Source organism: Cibotium barometz, chromosome 49, assembly GCF_041138505.1.
Source record: "Cibotium barometz isolate CiBa-2024 chromosome 49, ASM4113850v1, whole genome shotgun sequence".
Taxonomy (NCBI): Eukaryota; Viridiplantae; Streptophyta; class Polypodiopsida; order Cyatheales; family Cibotiaceae; genus Cibotium; species Cibotium barometz.
Genome location: NC_141094.1, coordinates 26,060,940 through 26,077,829, shown reverse-complemented (window position 1 = coordinate 26,077,829; position 16,890 = coordinate 26,060,940). Strand labels below are relative to the sequence as shown.

Below are 16,890 nucleotides of genomic sequence, written 5' to 3'. Positions count from 1 at the left end.
AAATACAAGACCTTAACAAAAAACATTTGAAAGAAACAAACATTAAGACCTTTCATTATAATAAATCTATAAAATTTATTTTTGTTGGCCGCGTAGCTTGGTGATGAAAGTCATAGTCTTTTATGATGAGGGCTTGGGTTTGACATGTGCTTGCCCTACTATTGGGTGCATTTCCTTGCCCTACTATTGGTACACTTGCTTGCCCTACTACTGGGTACATTATAAGATAACAGTTGCATCAGGCAACAATAAAAATATGTCTCGTGTGGCTATGGCTAATGGGTCACAAAATAATTTTTATCATTTATCAATGGTTGTTTGTACCAGATTATTGGCTTGTTCATAACTCCCTTAATCTCATTTATGAACCTTGTTTACAACTCAGGAGAATACCCCTCATGCTTGATGGCTTTGACATTTTGTATAATTTTATAGTACTAAAATCGTATATAGACTCTACATGACATTGTGTGTCGAGGAAAATATTTAGGGATGGTGTATGTGAATTACTAACCTTTGACAAGGTGAATGAGCTTAGACTATTTACAAAATGGATTCATTTCAACAATATATATATATATATATATAGATAGATAGATAGAGAGAGAGAGAGAGAGAGAGAGAGAGAGAGAGAGAGAGAGAGAGAGAGGACTAGGTAGTGGGGACCTTGGGGCTGATAGTGGATGGAGGAGGGATGCTTGAGTAGGGGAGGCAAGCTTGGCGTATGGCGGTAGAGAGTGAAGACTCCCTAAGCCTTGCCCGAGCCTGGCACACGGAGGCAGAGGGTGAAAACTCCCTGATGTTTAGTGCTTGGATAATTAGGAGTCTCAGTAGATGACCCAAATTTTTAGGCATTAATGCAATCCTTTTTTTGGGACCAATATTGAGTATATATATTATCTCATAACTAAATATACAACTAGATCTTTAACACCAACCAAAACAATAATTTTAGGGCAGTAATTAATGCAATCCTTTTTTTGGGACCAATATTAAGAATATATACTATCTCAGAACTAAATATACAACTAGATCTTTAACACAACCAAAACAGCAACCTCAACCAAGACTACAGACTGCACACACCCACTAATTACCACATTTCACTTCATTCAGCAAATTCCATCTGCCATCCTCCAAAAGAAAACTGGATTGCCCCCAAGAAATCTGATACCCCAATTGGATGCAAGCTTCCATCATAGCCTCAATGGTACACCCTCTAGGGGTTTGCTTTTCCAATATGTCCCCCGTTTTTGACCAAATTTTAACTGTGGGTTTGGTCCCCACGGGATTTTCTATAAAAGCAACAAATGTATGATCCACTTGCTTCTCTTTAAGGTACCATCTTCTAGTTTTGGGACCAAATCTGGGCAGTTTAGGCTTTAGACTCTCACTAATACTGATATGAAACATATGAATCATCACCTGTTAGGTTACCCTAGTATGCTTAAAGGTTCCTCCAAGTAAATATAGAAATCAAGTGATGCCAATCTGTAGTTTTTGCAATAGCTGACTCATCCCCTCTTTTTCTAGCTTATTCACACCAATTACAGACTAGCACATACACACACATTTATGCATCAGATTTGTCACATCCAGTCCCACAATAGATCCATTATGAAATATAGTGGCATTCCTAGAGACCCAGATTTCCCACAAACAGCATGCTCTAATAATGTTGAAGAGTACAACTGCAGCCTCATCATTAAAAGTCTACTTCCCTAAGATCCAATCACCAATAAGTCTAAATCCCAAAACACTGTGCTCAACCCACTTTCCAATTTTTCCCCATGCACCTCTGATGGCCGGAAACTCCCAGAATGCATGTTTTCCATCTTCCAAGGCAGTTCTGCACCTGGGACAGCACCCACTAGTAAAGTTTTTTTGCACAATTCAATCCCAATGGGCAAAGCCCACATGCCTACCCTCCACAAGAAGACCTGAAATTTATAGGCATCTGACTTTCCCACAGCAACTTCCATCTATTTTTCCAGCAACCAGAGCTCTAGGTCACCCTCCAGATCCTATTACAATACTCCACATTGTTTTCCCCTTTTCTTAGTTCAGTGTACAAGTCTCTAGTTTTTCCCTTTGCCAGTTTAGCTCCATTGAACCAAGCCCACTCATTAATCCAGCAAGACTCATCAGATGCAGTGGAAAACCACCCATGTTGGATATGAACAAGCACATGAGCCATTATATAGCAGACACTTGGAATTCCAGTGTCACAACTGATCCAACTCCTTCCATCGCACAGCTATCCAATCCCAACAATCATTCAGCCTCTTTAACCCTTTATTATTCAGCTTCCTTGCTGAGTAAGTATCAAGAAGACCTAGGGGGGTTTAAATTTATGAGACCACCAGAGCTCCAAGATGAGCATAGAGTTTCCAGAAGCTCTGCATCCCCCATCCCATGCCATAAGACTCAAGCCTTCCTTCCACCTGTTTGTTAGCATCTTGCATATAGAAGAGCCTGTCATCTTCAAAGGGGCATAGGAAAACAGTTTGTCCTTCCAACCCAACCCATGCCAATTACCTTTAGCTTGAACCATTGATATCTCCACCAACCCTCTCACCATCACTGACAATGTTTCTTCTTGATGAAGACACTTGGGAAGAAGCAAAGCAGCCCTTGCTAGGGTTTGGGTTGGTAAATGCAAAATTCCAATACCCCTTTCCCCCTTATAGGAACAGACAACTTGTCCCAAGCAAGCCAGGCTATAACTCTTCTGGTAGATCTGCCATTTCTCCATAAGAAGTCTCTAATGGGTCCCATTATCTTTTTCCAATGACACTTTCCAAATTCAAGCATAGGACACAAAAACATAATGTAAGCATTCAGCACAGTATTGCATATTGCTATCTTGTCATGAAAAGGAACTCTAATCCCGTCCCATTTCTTTAACTTTTCAAGAAATCTATCTAATGCCCAATCAATCAACTGTTTGTTTGTAACTTCAGCCCCAAATAGGATTCACAGATGTTTGACAATTTGTCCTTTTTTTAACACCTCACATCCCCACCTCTCTAGTTCAAAATCATTGTCCTCAATCAGACTTATAATTTTGGATTTCTTAATGTTGCATTTGGATCCAAATGCCACAACAAATTCTTATATGATAGACAGAGCCTGTCTCATATTATTATTCTCAGCTTTCAGGAACAACAATGAATCATCAGCAAAGCACTGAATAATTAGTTGTTCACTGTGTCTCAACTTTAGTCGAGTAATATTCCCTTTTCTACAAGCATCTTCCAAAGCCACCACCAGGGGATGGGAAGCAATAGCAAATAATAGGGGACAAAAGGACATCCTTGTCTCACAGATCTATTAACTTCAAACCCCCCAACTATCCTCCCATTTAACAGGACATTCGAATGCCCCAACCCAATTCAGAGTGTAAATACATGTAGCCATTTTAGTTCCAAATCCAAGTTTTTCCATAACTCTTGCCACCACAAAAGACCAATGAACCCTATCATAAGCCTTTTCCAAGTCCAGTTGCAACGTGATACACTTTTGCTAGGTTTTAAGGGCCACATCTCCCCAACATGGCTGCAAAATTATTATCATATATTGATCTACCCTTAATAAACCCATGTTGTTTCTTAGAAATAACTTCTTGCAAAACAGGAGTGATTCTAAGAGAAATCACCTTGGCCAAGATCTTATAGATGACAGCCAACAAGGTGATAAGCCTCCAATGACCAAACCTATTGCAAGTAGTTTGCTTAGGGATTAACTTCACTAAACCTTCTTTGAAATCCTTGACCAGACTACCAGAGTTGAAGGCCTTTTTACACACTTCCCACATTATATCCTTCAGGGATGGCTAAAAGGCAAGGAAGAATTCCACAGACATGCCATCCCATCCCATCCTGGAACTTTGTCTCTTCCGAGCTTCAAAAGAGCTACCCAACAATCCTCAATATCAACCTCCCTCTGCAACCATCTGGCTTGGTCAAGATCCACACTATGCTTAACTAGTCCTAACAATTATTTTCTACCTGAAACCTCCTGTGAGAGCAGTCCTCCTTCGAACTAAGGGTGGATCCGAGAAACTCTACCCATTTTCTTATAATTTGCATAACATTCTCCAGTTGTTGTCCATTCTCATCTAAAATTCTCCCCACCACTTCCCTACTATTTCTCCCTTTTGAAAGTCTAAAGAGGTATTATTGAGTGATTTCCATTTTGCCCGATTCCCTCTTCTCTAACACACCTATCATCCTCTTGTTTCAATCCAGATTGGCATCTGAAATACAAATTAACTTCCTCATCAATAAGTTTATTAACTTGTCTTTTCCTTTGCAAATTTTCCATTTGCATTGCCCAATTCTTCCTCTCATGCCTCCTCTCCTCACCTTCTCTTAGCTTGCCAAGAGCTCTGATGATTCCTTGCATCGCATTAGCAAACTGTCTCCATGACCCATTAGACATACCTCTCCTTTTCAGTCTCCCAATGCCTTCTTTAGTGTATCCAACAAAGAGATCATCTTTGAGTAACAGATTATTAACTCTCAATTTCCTAGTAGGAGACTGATTCAGCTCCATTTCCTCCTAATTGCTTTATTTCAAGGGTGTGTGATCAAAGATGGTCATAGTAGGATCTATAAAAACCCTCAAAGTATGAGGAACCCATGAGGCTTGTTGACTGAAAAACACTCTATCAATTATGGAAGAAGAATTAAGGTATTGCAGGCTAAAATAGGTATGCCGAGGATTCTCTCTCCAATCCCCTAGGCTATCAAGCAAACCCAATTTGCCTCTCAACTCCTCCCATTTTCCTTTCTCTTGACCCATCAGGATGGTACTTCCCCTAGATCTATCTAATTGTCTCAACCATATTAAAATCCCCTAAAATGATGTAGGGAACTTGAATGTTCATATTGTCAATCCAATCCCACATCCCACTCCTAATCTTATGGTTATGAACCCCATAAATGTTAATTATCCAGACTTTTTCCCCACTGACTTGGATTTCCACCACAAGGATCCTACCATTAGGGCGATTAGCTATAATAGTAGGATTCATATCATTTTTAACTACAGTCATAACACCACTATATCCAACCTTCACCCCCCCCCATACATCACCATCCAATCCCTAAACCTATCTCTCCTTAAAATATTAGTCCCAAAAAGGTTATGTTCTTGTATAGCCATAACAAATAGCCCCCAATCTTTAGCTAACCCCCAAAAGAAGCATTATTTTTCTTATCCTTAATACCTTTAACATTCCATTTATAGCCAGAGATATCTATTGACTTATTCATGATAGAGCAGTTTCAGATATCTATTGACTTATTCATGACAGAGCAGTTTCAGGTACCATATCTACTTCCTCCACTTCCCTAATTGTCACATTTTCCACTTGAATTCCCTTCTAAGCCTCAACCTGATAATTGAACCTCTGAACAGAGGAGGTGCCACTATCCTCTTCTCTCAGAGGGCTATAAGGATTAGAATACATCAGGGGGTTCAAGCTACCTTGAGACTTTTTCTCCTTTCCTTCTCCCCCTGGTTTGACATGGGTTCTTCTAGCCTCCTCTTTGGCTTGCCTGACACTAACTTTCCCTTTTACTCTAACTCACTCCCCTTCTGACTGACCCCCCTCCTCCATCCTGCATTTTATCTTTCCCTTTCCCATGACTAGTGTCAGAGTTTGTCTTTTTAGCACTATTTTCACCTGTCTCCTTATTCCCATCAGACTTACCATGTCCCTGCTCCACACAGTTTTTGGCTATATGTCCAAACCCCCCGCATTTAAAACACGCACCTAGAAAAGGTCTAAATTTCAGACCCAATTCTAATATTCCTAGATCTCCTAAATCAACTTCAATGGTTTGAGGGGTTTCAATCATAGTATTCCAGGATACACATGCGCTATTAGCTTGCCGGCCCCCAACTTCATCATTTGCAAGATGGGACCCAATGAGCATGCAATCTCTCAAAGTCCAGGAGGAAGTCCAACTATTTCTACCCACACCAGACAAGCTTTTTGAAGGCTTTTATTCACATCAAACAAAGGATCAAAAGGGAACACATTTACCAACCTCTGCTCCATGAAGAGAGGAGCTTTCGCAAACAATTTCGACACAGACTGCCCTTTTATAAATAGAACATTGAAAAAACCCTTGCTTAGATAGAACACCTTCGAAACCACCTTGTCACAAAATAAATTCTTGAAGCCACTTACCCACCTCAACCTAAGCAAGCGGTCTCTCGGGGGAGAAGATAATAACACCACACAGAGAGAAGAGCCCAACCCGATTCCTAATCAACTTTGGATTAAGCTTTAAGCATACCTTCTTCCCTCGATTCAAGGCTTGTGAACTAAGCTTCGCATTCATCCAGTCGGGGACATTCTTCTTCCTTGCACTCTCACCGCTTCACGCTTCCGGATTGTCAACCTCCTAATTCGTGACTTCTGCCACCCCTTGCTGCCAAAGGCTTGCCATCCCAAGCATGCAACCTCACGCAAGTCGACGTACAGGCGCATGCGCCCAACACATGTAAATTTACAGCGTAGTACAGCCCTCTACCCCCCACTGACTCGCTACCATTTAATGCAATTCTTAACTACTACCTTTTTAGGGCATTAGCTAATGCAATTTCACTTTTGAGCGAATATATATATATTTGTCCATGGACGTTTTTTTTTTTTTGGGGCATTTGCACGTCCGTGACTAGGCATACATGTCTTTACTCTTGTGACGACGGTGGATTTACCCCCGCCTCCCAGAAAAGATTTTTTAAAAATCACAAAATTACCGTGAGGAATGCGACAGAAAAATCTCACTGTAATTTTGTGATTATTTATTCCGCCATAGCCAAACAAGCCTTGCACTTGCTTATCATTTCGTTTTTCCTCTTTTTGCTGTTTCACTCTCGCCCTTGGGCCCTGTCGTGCCTGCATTTTGGCGTCTCCAGGCAATCATTCGTGCCCCCTAGAGGCCCTACAAAATCCTGCACATTCTGCAGGGCGCCATTTCTCCATTTTCAGTTTCCATACTACTTACATACCGTTCTCTGCTCTAAAAAAAACCATCATCACCAGTGACCACCATCGCCGTCTTTCCCTACGTTTTTTCACTTTTGCTTGTCTTCTTCCCTGTGTTTTTTTTTCTTTTTGCAGCGTTTTTACCCCTTTTTTCTTCGAACAGTTTATGATTGACTGATGGATTCCCGCCATGGCCATAGACGGAGCTTTTCTCCTGAAAGATGCTACACTTGTTGATCTTTATGAGCAGAAGAATGGAACTATGTAGAAATGCAGGTTGCTTTTCCTCACAATCCAAACAAGAAAATTGAAATACAGGCAAATTTTTCCTACCTTTGACACTCCACAGGCACATTTCTCTGTTCAAAGCAGGCCAGTAACAGAGTAATTTCCACGAGATTAAGAAACCTGGACATGACATTGGTGGCAGGAAAGCCAAAACAGCAGCTAATTACATGCCTTTAATCGCAGCGCGGGACTTTTTTTTTTCTTTAGAAAAGCATCTTGCTTGCGAGACAAGCTTTTGTGATTTTGTACTATTCTGATGCGGTTTTCGTAGCCTTTCATAGAAATGCAGAAGCATCTTCAACAGGGCGAAAATCTCAACGCCGATAGGATCTCTTGGCTTCTTCATCTCAAGCCCTTCTTCCAGCCTCCATGTCTCTAAAGCCTGCAAAAGAACCACAAGGTCACTGTGGTGGGGACTTTCCCAACGTTGGTGTAGCAGTTGCCGAAGTGCAGGTTTAATGGCGGATTCGGTACGAGGAGGACCCTTTGAACGGGACGTCGAGCAGGTGAGTTCCGCTAAACACAATGTTTCTAAAGCTAAAAAATGTAACATTTTAAGGGTTTTTAAAAATAATAAAATAACTTGATGGATGGGGGAAGCCCTTGATCACCTTACTTCTCAGGCTCGCAGGTTCCTGTAGTCCATAATGATGCAAAGTTATGTGTCCAGATCTGTTTGCAAGTGTGTAGCCCCGTGGTAGAGGGAGGGGTTCAATTCCTGTTTTGAGGAGTTCCAAACTACGAGACAAACACAAGTTATCTTTTGACTATGATATAGTTGGGAGAAAACTACTAAGAAAGCATAAATATGTCTACATAGATTACGAATGACGAGCTGCAATTATTCAAGTCTAGAGACTTCTGGTCTGTTACAAAACATGTCATAGATCAACTAATTTTGGGATCCCAAAGGCACATATTAAAACAGAAGATTTATCGATAAACCATAGGCCTGTTTCCTTGATACCAAAGTCTTGTTTCCTCTCGCGTAAACCACTGTCCTGTTTCCATGATAGATATACCATCCAAGCATGGTTGCCAAAACCTAGAGAGAGAAAGATAGAGGACGTGTCAAGCAATCCTTGAATACACATAAGTCCAAGACGAAGAGCAACAACACATCTCTTCCAAGAACATCATCCTGTGCATCTTAACTTGATCCTCTGTATCCCAATCTCGTAAGCAAGGCCTGCAATCCACGATGAGAGAGAGAGAGAGAGAAAAAGCCTATCTCTATTCTCCTGTACCAAAAAAGTTTTGGGAAAAAGGCCACCACCACCGCCCCCCCCCCCCCATGGTTTGTAAACATCACTGTCGTATAACACAGGAACTTCAATAGCAGTCTTGTGTCACAACAACAACAACAACAACCGAGAACAACCTCACCTCTTCCAACAACCCACGCGCATGTGTGAGCGCCCACCGGCACACACACATGCGCGAGCGTGCGCCCATCTTCCGTAGCAGCCCTGTTCTCTCTCTGTCCACCAGTGCTGCCCGCGATGAGGTTCTTCGTGTAGTTTGTGCTCTATGGCGACAACCATGCGCCCGCATACACCACACGAAACCTGCTCCCCTGGACTCCGCCACCCTTCGCTTAAATAACCAAGATGTGATTCGCTTTCTCCAAAACGCCAAAAGCGATTAGCAAAAACGCATCATCCAAATAATAATTATTTTTAAGCCTTCCAAGGTTATTAAACCTTATAACTTTAAAATCCCTTTTGTCCCCTTTTACACTTGGGCTGGCCACCATATGAGTTTTCCTTTTCATATCCAAACTGATGCCGTTCACACTGTCCATCCCGTGCCCGTGCCCGTGCTCGTGCCACTTGCTTGTTGTCCAGAGGGAAAAACATAGGGTTGTAACATCCGGATCTGTACGGATCACCAACCTCTCAGGTATTCGTTGACACAATCACAGCGACTTGTCTCCCTGCCAATTACGGTGGTGGCATTCTCTCTCTCGGTTTACCTTTCAGATGGGTTATTTTGTTGGTATGGAGAATTTGATAGCCGACGTGTTGAGTTGAAGGCCACATCCGGTGCACATTATGGAGAGTTGCCATAGTGATTATTTCATGTCGATGATGGTGATGCTGATGTCGTCTGAGTGGTGAGTCCTATCACGAAGGTGGTCGTCCCTTGTCAAGACCTTGAGAATTGTCTCATACAGGGATCCAAACTTCACTGGAGGTTTTTGGAGGCCTTGTTCTATGGTTTTGGGGCGAAGCTATAGTTCACTACCGCCTTTCAGTCCAGGTAGACAGCCAAACCGAGAGCATGAACAAGACTATAATCATGATGCTGTGGTGTTATTGTCAGGAGCATCAAACTCTTTGGAGGAGTTCTTGCCATTGGTGGAGCATGCCATCAATGATACATTGCAGGCATAGACCAAGAAGACTCCCTTTTAGGTGGTATTTGGTCGTCTGGTTATTAACCCGATGACCCGAGCTCTCGAAACTTCCACATGGAACTATGGTGTAGACCAAATGGTTCAGGATTTGGACCAGCTATTGTGAAAGGTTGGGAAGAAATACGGAAGTCGCAAACAAAGCAAGTTTGCGAGGTTGACAAACATTGTCGAGATAGTACCTTTCTTCAGAGAAGGAGATTGGGTTTTTTTTGAAGGTCATGAAGCGGAGGTTGAAATAGTTCGGGGAAGTTGCTTTCAAACTAGCTCTGAAGAAAGGCCCATTCAAGATTATCAAGAGCTCAGTGATGTAGCCTTCAAGCTGGAGTTATTGAGCCATTTCCGGTGTTTCATTCGAGCAACCTTGTAGAGTATCATGGGCAAGTGCTCAGGGTTCCGTTGGATGAGGATGAATCCGAGTTGGTGGATACAGGAAGTCCTAGTACCAAAGCATGTTGTTTTGCACTAGTACAAGCGGGGTTCTTGTTGAAAGCAACGCTAGTATCTTCTTAAGTTCAAGGGATACCCAATCCAACATGTAGTCTGGTTTGATGAGGAACAGTTCAAGGACGAATCTCACCCGTTGTTGAGAGCTCATCAAGAGGCCAGCTGCACCCGATTGCCATGTCATCATTGCCACATCGTCAAGAGGCCAGCTGCACCCGATTGCCATGTCATCATTGCCATGTGTCCTCTGTGCTGTCCGACTATGCCTGTTGGTTGCTATCTTATGTCTGATTGTGCTCTGCATACTCGCATACTCGTAGGTGTGTCACATTCTCCCCTACTTGTATTGCAGCTGTCCTAACTAGGCACTTACAGTTGTAAATAATAATTATTCCATCATAATTCTTAAAAATAAGATTCACTCTGATAATTTTATTAACCGATATTCACAACCACGAAAACAATTTGGAATCTTTTGCAAAACGTCATTTATTATCAAAAGTTTTTGATATACACATAGAGAATCTCGGCTCCAAAAGTCACTGCCTCAATTGCGTACGCATAAAAAGGCGATACTGCGATGGAGACATGCTATGATATACACGATCCATCACTCATAAGGGTGCTATAATTCTACTTCTAGGAATAAAGCAACTGAGAAGTCTAAAAATTCAGCAAGAATTTCTAAAATTCCGAGGCAAATGATTAAAGAGTTGGACATAATGAACAACTCCTAGCCTTATCAAGATCATGGCTAGAGAGAGATTCTACCTCAGTCTTTGAAGCTGATTGGTATTGACGTTAATACATCGCCTTCCAGAGAACCACATGTGCTTACGTCGCTCTACAGGATCAGGGAAGTATAGATCCTCAAAGTGACGAGCGAGCCTCACTCTGCTTTCTTGGGTTGTAGCAGAGTTGATGAGATGTTCGAAGGCAAAGGCGATCATATCCTGACTCTGGGAAAGTCCAGGAATGCTAGACAGATTTTGGGGTATCCATCTAAAAATCCAATTCAATTTATGAGTTTTCAATTTATGAATTCATTTCAAAAACATAATCTTAGCAAGTGAAAATATTTTTTTTCGCAAATTTACTTTGAATTTTAGGCAGTTTCTGTTGCTGTTTCATAAGTTTACAACAGCGCTCTGATACTAGCTGTGAGATCCCACTACTCCCTCTGCGCACCAGATTCCCGGTTGGTAGCAGCGAAAATAGCTTCCTCTTGCGCGGGGCAGGGTTTTCCACTCGGGGCCTCGTCCTCGAATGTCCAGGCATGAGACTAATCTGGTGGTCATTCCGAAACCAAAACCGAGAAAATTTCTCTTGCCCGGAAAACGGGGACGATTTCACTTTTTTGAATTTCTTAACGAATTTTCTAATGGGGTCAAGAGACTAAACTAACCTTCATCTGACTAAACCAAATAGAAAAAAAACTATTATTGAATTTGCAAATCTCAAACTTATCAACCACAACAACCTACTGGGCTGATTAGGGTGCCCAAACTAGGCAATTCTAGTGGGTTCTTCTCGTTTCTTAACAATCCAACTATAAAAAGGTAGTCACCTTTGTTCCTTTGAAATGTATACTCATACTCGGAAGATTGTAGATTGTCCTCGCACAAATCAGTCAGCCCGCAAACAAACTCCCGGCCTTGCAATCAGCCCCCAAATGATGTGAGCATCTCTATATGCACAGCACTTGCAGCCTTTAGAGCATTAAGGGGAGGCCAACCAGGTGAAGTACAGCCCCAGGCAGCAAGGTCTGCACTCAAGGCAGCACGAGTTGAAGAAACAGCTCCACGGGCAGCTCTATGTGCAGCAAAAGCAGAACAAAGCTGTACAGGCAGTTCTGCTGGTAACTCAGGCAGCTTTAGAACCTCATGAACTGATCAGACAGGCAAGAACCAGCCCCGGGCAGCAAAAAGTACAAGCTTGATGATGTGGTAACTCAGGCAGCTTTAGAACCTCATGAATTGGTCAGACAGGCAAGAACCAGCCCCGGGCAGCAAAAAGTACAAGCTTGGGCATCATCAAGATTTCATTTGTCGGGCAGCAAGGTATAGGTTGGCCAGCTTCAAGGACAACTTTTTTGTGGCTGCACGGCTGCAAATGCAGATGCAGACGTAGTGCCAGGTGGTATGGAAGTATACAGGGCAGCAAAAAAAGGAAGCGAAGAGCCGTACACGTAAACTTTCAGCTGTGGAGGTGGTTTCTTGCCAAAAAAACGATGAAGAGGTGGTCAAGGAGAAGCTACATGCCTTTATTTTTTAACCTTTCCATTCCACACCCTTACCCATGTGGGAGGGACACTTGGGGGAGAGACCAAGGTTGCTTGCCCTGATTAGCGTGGCCTTAGTGAATCTGGTCCTAGACTCATTAAAAGGATTCACACTAAAACGTTATAACTCATAAAAAACTTAATAAATGAATTTGTTTGTATGCTTATCACCTCCAAAACCCATGTACACACCCATTAGTGCACGATTTGAACCATATCTGTAAGCTGACCTCCATCCTTTTGGTGCTTGGAAAACACATAAGGCTTCACCATGATAGGTTATTTGCTAGGATCAGTTGAATACAATTTTGCAGGGCCAAAGTAATGAGTGTTAGAAATTGATTCTGTGGGACCTGCACCCCCGAGGGAGCTAGAGGACGTGATATCGTAATTTTTGAAGTGCATCGATCACTCAAGATGGAGAGAAAAGACTGCAACTTTCCCAAACTCAAAAGTTCACTTTCTACCTGCCAATGACGAGAGAATGTAATGGAAGAAATGGTGAAGAGAACAAATAAAAGAATGCAAAATCACTTTCTCTTGTATAGCACTGATGACGTCGTTAAACAATCGTTCTTAGCTCTAGCTAAAGTTTAAGAAAGCCTTTGCATGGCAATCTGCACGGTATTCCCTCCCATTTTGTTCTTTGACCAGGAAAATGGAATTTAGAGGGAGACAAGAGGTAAACCGTGATCAAGAACATACCGATGGTAAGCCTTTAGTGCAGAGGGGGTTATTCATGGTGCACTATGTGAAAGCATGGTTCTTTAGGGCTCGTAACATGGTGCTAAACTCTAATGCTAATCAGTAGTCATAGCAAGATACATGCATTTTGTTGTTTGGGAATGATACATCCCCCTCCTGGTTATCTTGAATGATGGGGAGGGTGGATCATCCTTAATACTTCGCTGCAATCAATGCCACTCCAACTATATCTAACTGGTTTTGTCTAAGGGCCTCCATTGGGAGATTATTCAAAGCTCCATCTATTGGTGCACTAGGTTGTAGCTGACATAATATGGTGTTGTAGAACCATGTAAAAGGGGCATACTGTGATGCAATAGCAATCCAAGGAGGATTTCAGGATGAAACGCATGCTTCAAGAATGCATTTATACTTTTTTGTGTATTTTTGTCTTTAGGAACATAAATTTTCATGACAAACAAGTCATAATTATTTTACATGACATAGCTTCTCATGTTGATACCTTTTGTGCCTTATACCTCAATACATTTACCTACTTAATTTAGTAGTAAAGTGGCATCATGTTAAAAGTATTTACGTTATGTAATCTGCAGATTTTGGTTTTATGCAGGCAATAGTTGCCTTGAAAAAGGGTGCACATTTGTTGAAGTATGGACGGAAGGGAAAGCCAAGATTTTGTCCTTTTAGACTATCTAGTGTGAGTATGATGCTTGTTTGTATGTTTGTATTTGTGTGTGTGTGTGAGAGAGAGAGAGAGACAGAGAGAGACAGAGAGTGAGTGACATGCGGAATCCTTGATACTAATATTTCATGCTACATGGCGTTGCTTTGCTCTCTGATACCAATTTCACATGTGGAAACCTTATACATACATAACTGAGTTGTGCAATTATTGTGTCGTGTTTACTGATTGAAGAAATGGAGACCAGAAAGAAAGAAAGTTATATTAACTGTCTTCAAAAGACCCATAGGGCCTATGAGACCAAAAGATTACATCATAGTCCATTTTATATCTTTCCACGGAACAAAAGAAAGAGAAAATGAAAATGAAACTGACTAATGAAAAACGAGAAACAGCTGCCTAACTGCCATGAAAATACATCATCATCAGAGCTAGTATGATCATCCCCAGAGGGCCATCTAGGACACAAAGCATTTGGTCCCAAATATGCATAGGAGACCTTGTACTAGGTCCTAGTGGCTCGGGACCCCTCCTTTGTGGATTATTTTCTTTACTTCATATGAAAAAGTACAGTGGCTGAATGGTGTCATACCTCACTATGCTCTCGTTTACTCCCAATTTGGAAACTTGCTGAAGAGTTTCCATCTTGCTATTATCGAGTTTCGCCCAACTACTTTTGTCATTCATTGTTTGTCTACTTCTATCTGGTTTCGTCGGGTTCCATCCATCTAATGTAGAAATCTGTTGAATTCAGTCCATTGGCTGCTCTGTGCTCTTTGCAAGAATGCAATTGCATTCATTGAAGGCAGCATGGCTCTTTGCATTGTGTGCCCACATTCCTGAGCACTTTTACTTGGATGTCGAGCTCTCCTGCCAGGTGATTGACATTAGAAATCTCAGGACTTTTTTGATGGCCCACAAGGTGTGGCTTATGCAGTACAGCTGCTCAGTGACTTCTTTCATTGGGTGGCTTTGAGGAGAGAGGAGGTTATTGATCATGAGAGGGCCATCTGGCGCAGGTTAGTGGCACTTCAAAGGGAGCATGAAAAACACCGCGATGCCCTTGGTGTAAACGGAAGGGCAACTGTACATGGAAAATCTAATCAATCATGAAATCTGAAAATACCCATAAGCATGCCAGATAGAACAAGATGACAAATCTGCACAGTACACCACACTAGGGGCCAGAATATGGACTGAACCACCCCCCCTGCCCCCCCCACTTTATGGTTAGATTACCAAAAAGGAGTCTGCTTCCAATACAACTTTGCGGGTGCCCAGGGTTCACCACTGGCTGCACCTGTTTCTTCCGATTCAATATGAAAACAAGAAAACATAACATAAACTGAATTTGCTGACAATTCTCAACACAAGTGAGCATTCCCGGCATAAAGCATATGTAGGACAACCATGGACAACCCATAGCACTCCAACATCAGCCTGGGACAGCTCTGCATCTTCATCTTCCTCCTGTCTAGCTCATAGAACTAGTCGACCAGCCTTATAGGGCTATTAGCAATAGTCGACCAGCTCTCAGAAGCCATAGAAGGGGTCGCCTGGCAGCAATACACAGTCGAGGAAGACTCTGATCAGCAAAAGATGACTCTCCCTCCAATCGGCCAGCTTTCTCCCTCCCTTTTGTGCCCTGACCAGCAGCTTTTTAAGAGCTGTAAACAGGCGGCCAGCAGCAAGAAAGGCTCCCAGGAATAGTCGACCAACTTCTACCATACACCTGGATGGTTTCTGTCGCGATGGATGGTGAGAAAAGGCTGCCCACAATTGCAAAAACTGGTCAACCAGCTCCCATGCACCCAGAAAAGCAGGCGCATGCTCCAAATCTAAGTTTTCTGCCAGTAATAAGGATTCCCCGCCGGAAATAGCTCAAACGTGTGCTTTTTGGGTCCAAAAAGGGGGCGCCTCCTAGAAGTGGGTATAAATGAAGTCCGGTGCCCACCTTATGGTTGCCACATGTATTAAATAAGTCCTGCCCAGTTTGAATACCTTATAAATTGTCCGGCCGCTTTAAGTGTGTGTGAACTTGTACCTATAATTATTAGTATATGAAACCATAAAGTTGTAAATTGGGTTTTTGGGTACACTTACCACCTGCAAAACACATGTGGACCACCTGTCAGTCCCAAACAGGTGTGCACATACACTGTTGAGATATTGAGCTCATCTAGTGAGGCGGTGGACATTGATGACCCACCTGGGGAGTAGGCCCCACACTTACACCACTGGCATGGTTGGTGAGATCATGGGTGATATGCGGCCAGTGGGATGACAGGCTGTGTGACAGCCATTCTAGAGACTGACATAGTTATAGCGCTAGCTCATTTTAGTTGGGTTCACACTATAGAGAACCCTAGTATGTATTTAGTTGAGTACCTTTCATATGGTGTGTACTCTTATCTTTGTATATGGTGTGTTGAGTGTTGAGCGAAGAAGATTTTTCAGCCTCTCATCTTGTGTGTTCTCTTTTAGGGTTTTGTGAGTGTGTGTGTGCTTGCAAGAGCTCAAGCACTCTTCTCCCCTGCATCTTTTCATGGTATCAGAGCATGGTTCATGCTAAGGACTGAGCTGCAAGCAAGAGAAGCACAGGAAGCGGCACAAGGGTAAGAGCTTTAACTACTCTTCTCTATTTGTATTGGCGACTACACCCTTGTCCGGAGCTCTACGGGAGGCACCGACAAATGATCTCTGATTGAGGAGCTTTCTTCGCGGGAGTAAAGCTATAGGGCAACTATAATGTTCTATCGGACGAAAATTTTAGGGCCGAAAACGCGTTTCGGGCGCGTCAGGACTTCCGTTTTTCAGAAAGCAGGCGATTTCGAGCACTGCGGCCGGGTAAGTCATCGATTCTCTGCAGAACTCTGTTTTAAGAATTGCAGGAAGACAGATTGGCTGTGCAGACACTGTGTGTGTTGCAAGGAGGTCAACAGTTGCCATTGGGTGTATGTATGCACATTGAGGTCACTGGTTGTTGAAGGAGCTCAGCTGTTAGGGTTAGGGTTAGGGTTAGGGTTTGGAAGATACTTCAGCAAGAAACGTGAGAAGCAGAGAGA

At 42.5% G+C, this 16,890-nt stretch overlaps 1 protein-coding gene across 2 annotated transcripts in view; it reads left to right on the top strand.

Moving 5' to 3' along the window:
- Window positions 1–6,736: 6,736 nt before the first annotated feature.
- The window catches only part of LOC147610437 (PH, RCC1 and FYVE domains-containing protein 1-like), a 78,139-nt gene continuing 67,985 nt past the window's right edge, over window positions 6,737–16,890 (top strand). Inside the window, exons 1-2 of one of the 2 annotated variants that reach the window (XM_086786504.1) lie at window positions 6,737–7,800; window positions 13,754–13,840. Coding sequence is in view for 1 of the 2 variants with exons in the window: in XM_086786503.1 (XP_086642629.1) it covers window positions 7,753–7,800; window positions 13,754–13,840 (135 nt within the window). In the remaining variant the exon portion in view is untranslated. The remainder of the gene's footprint in view (window positions 7,801–13,753; window positions 13,841–16,890) is intronic. The other variant, XM_086786503.1, reaches the window with a different exon arrangement.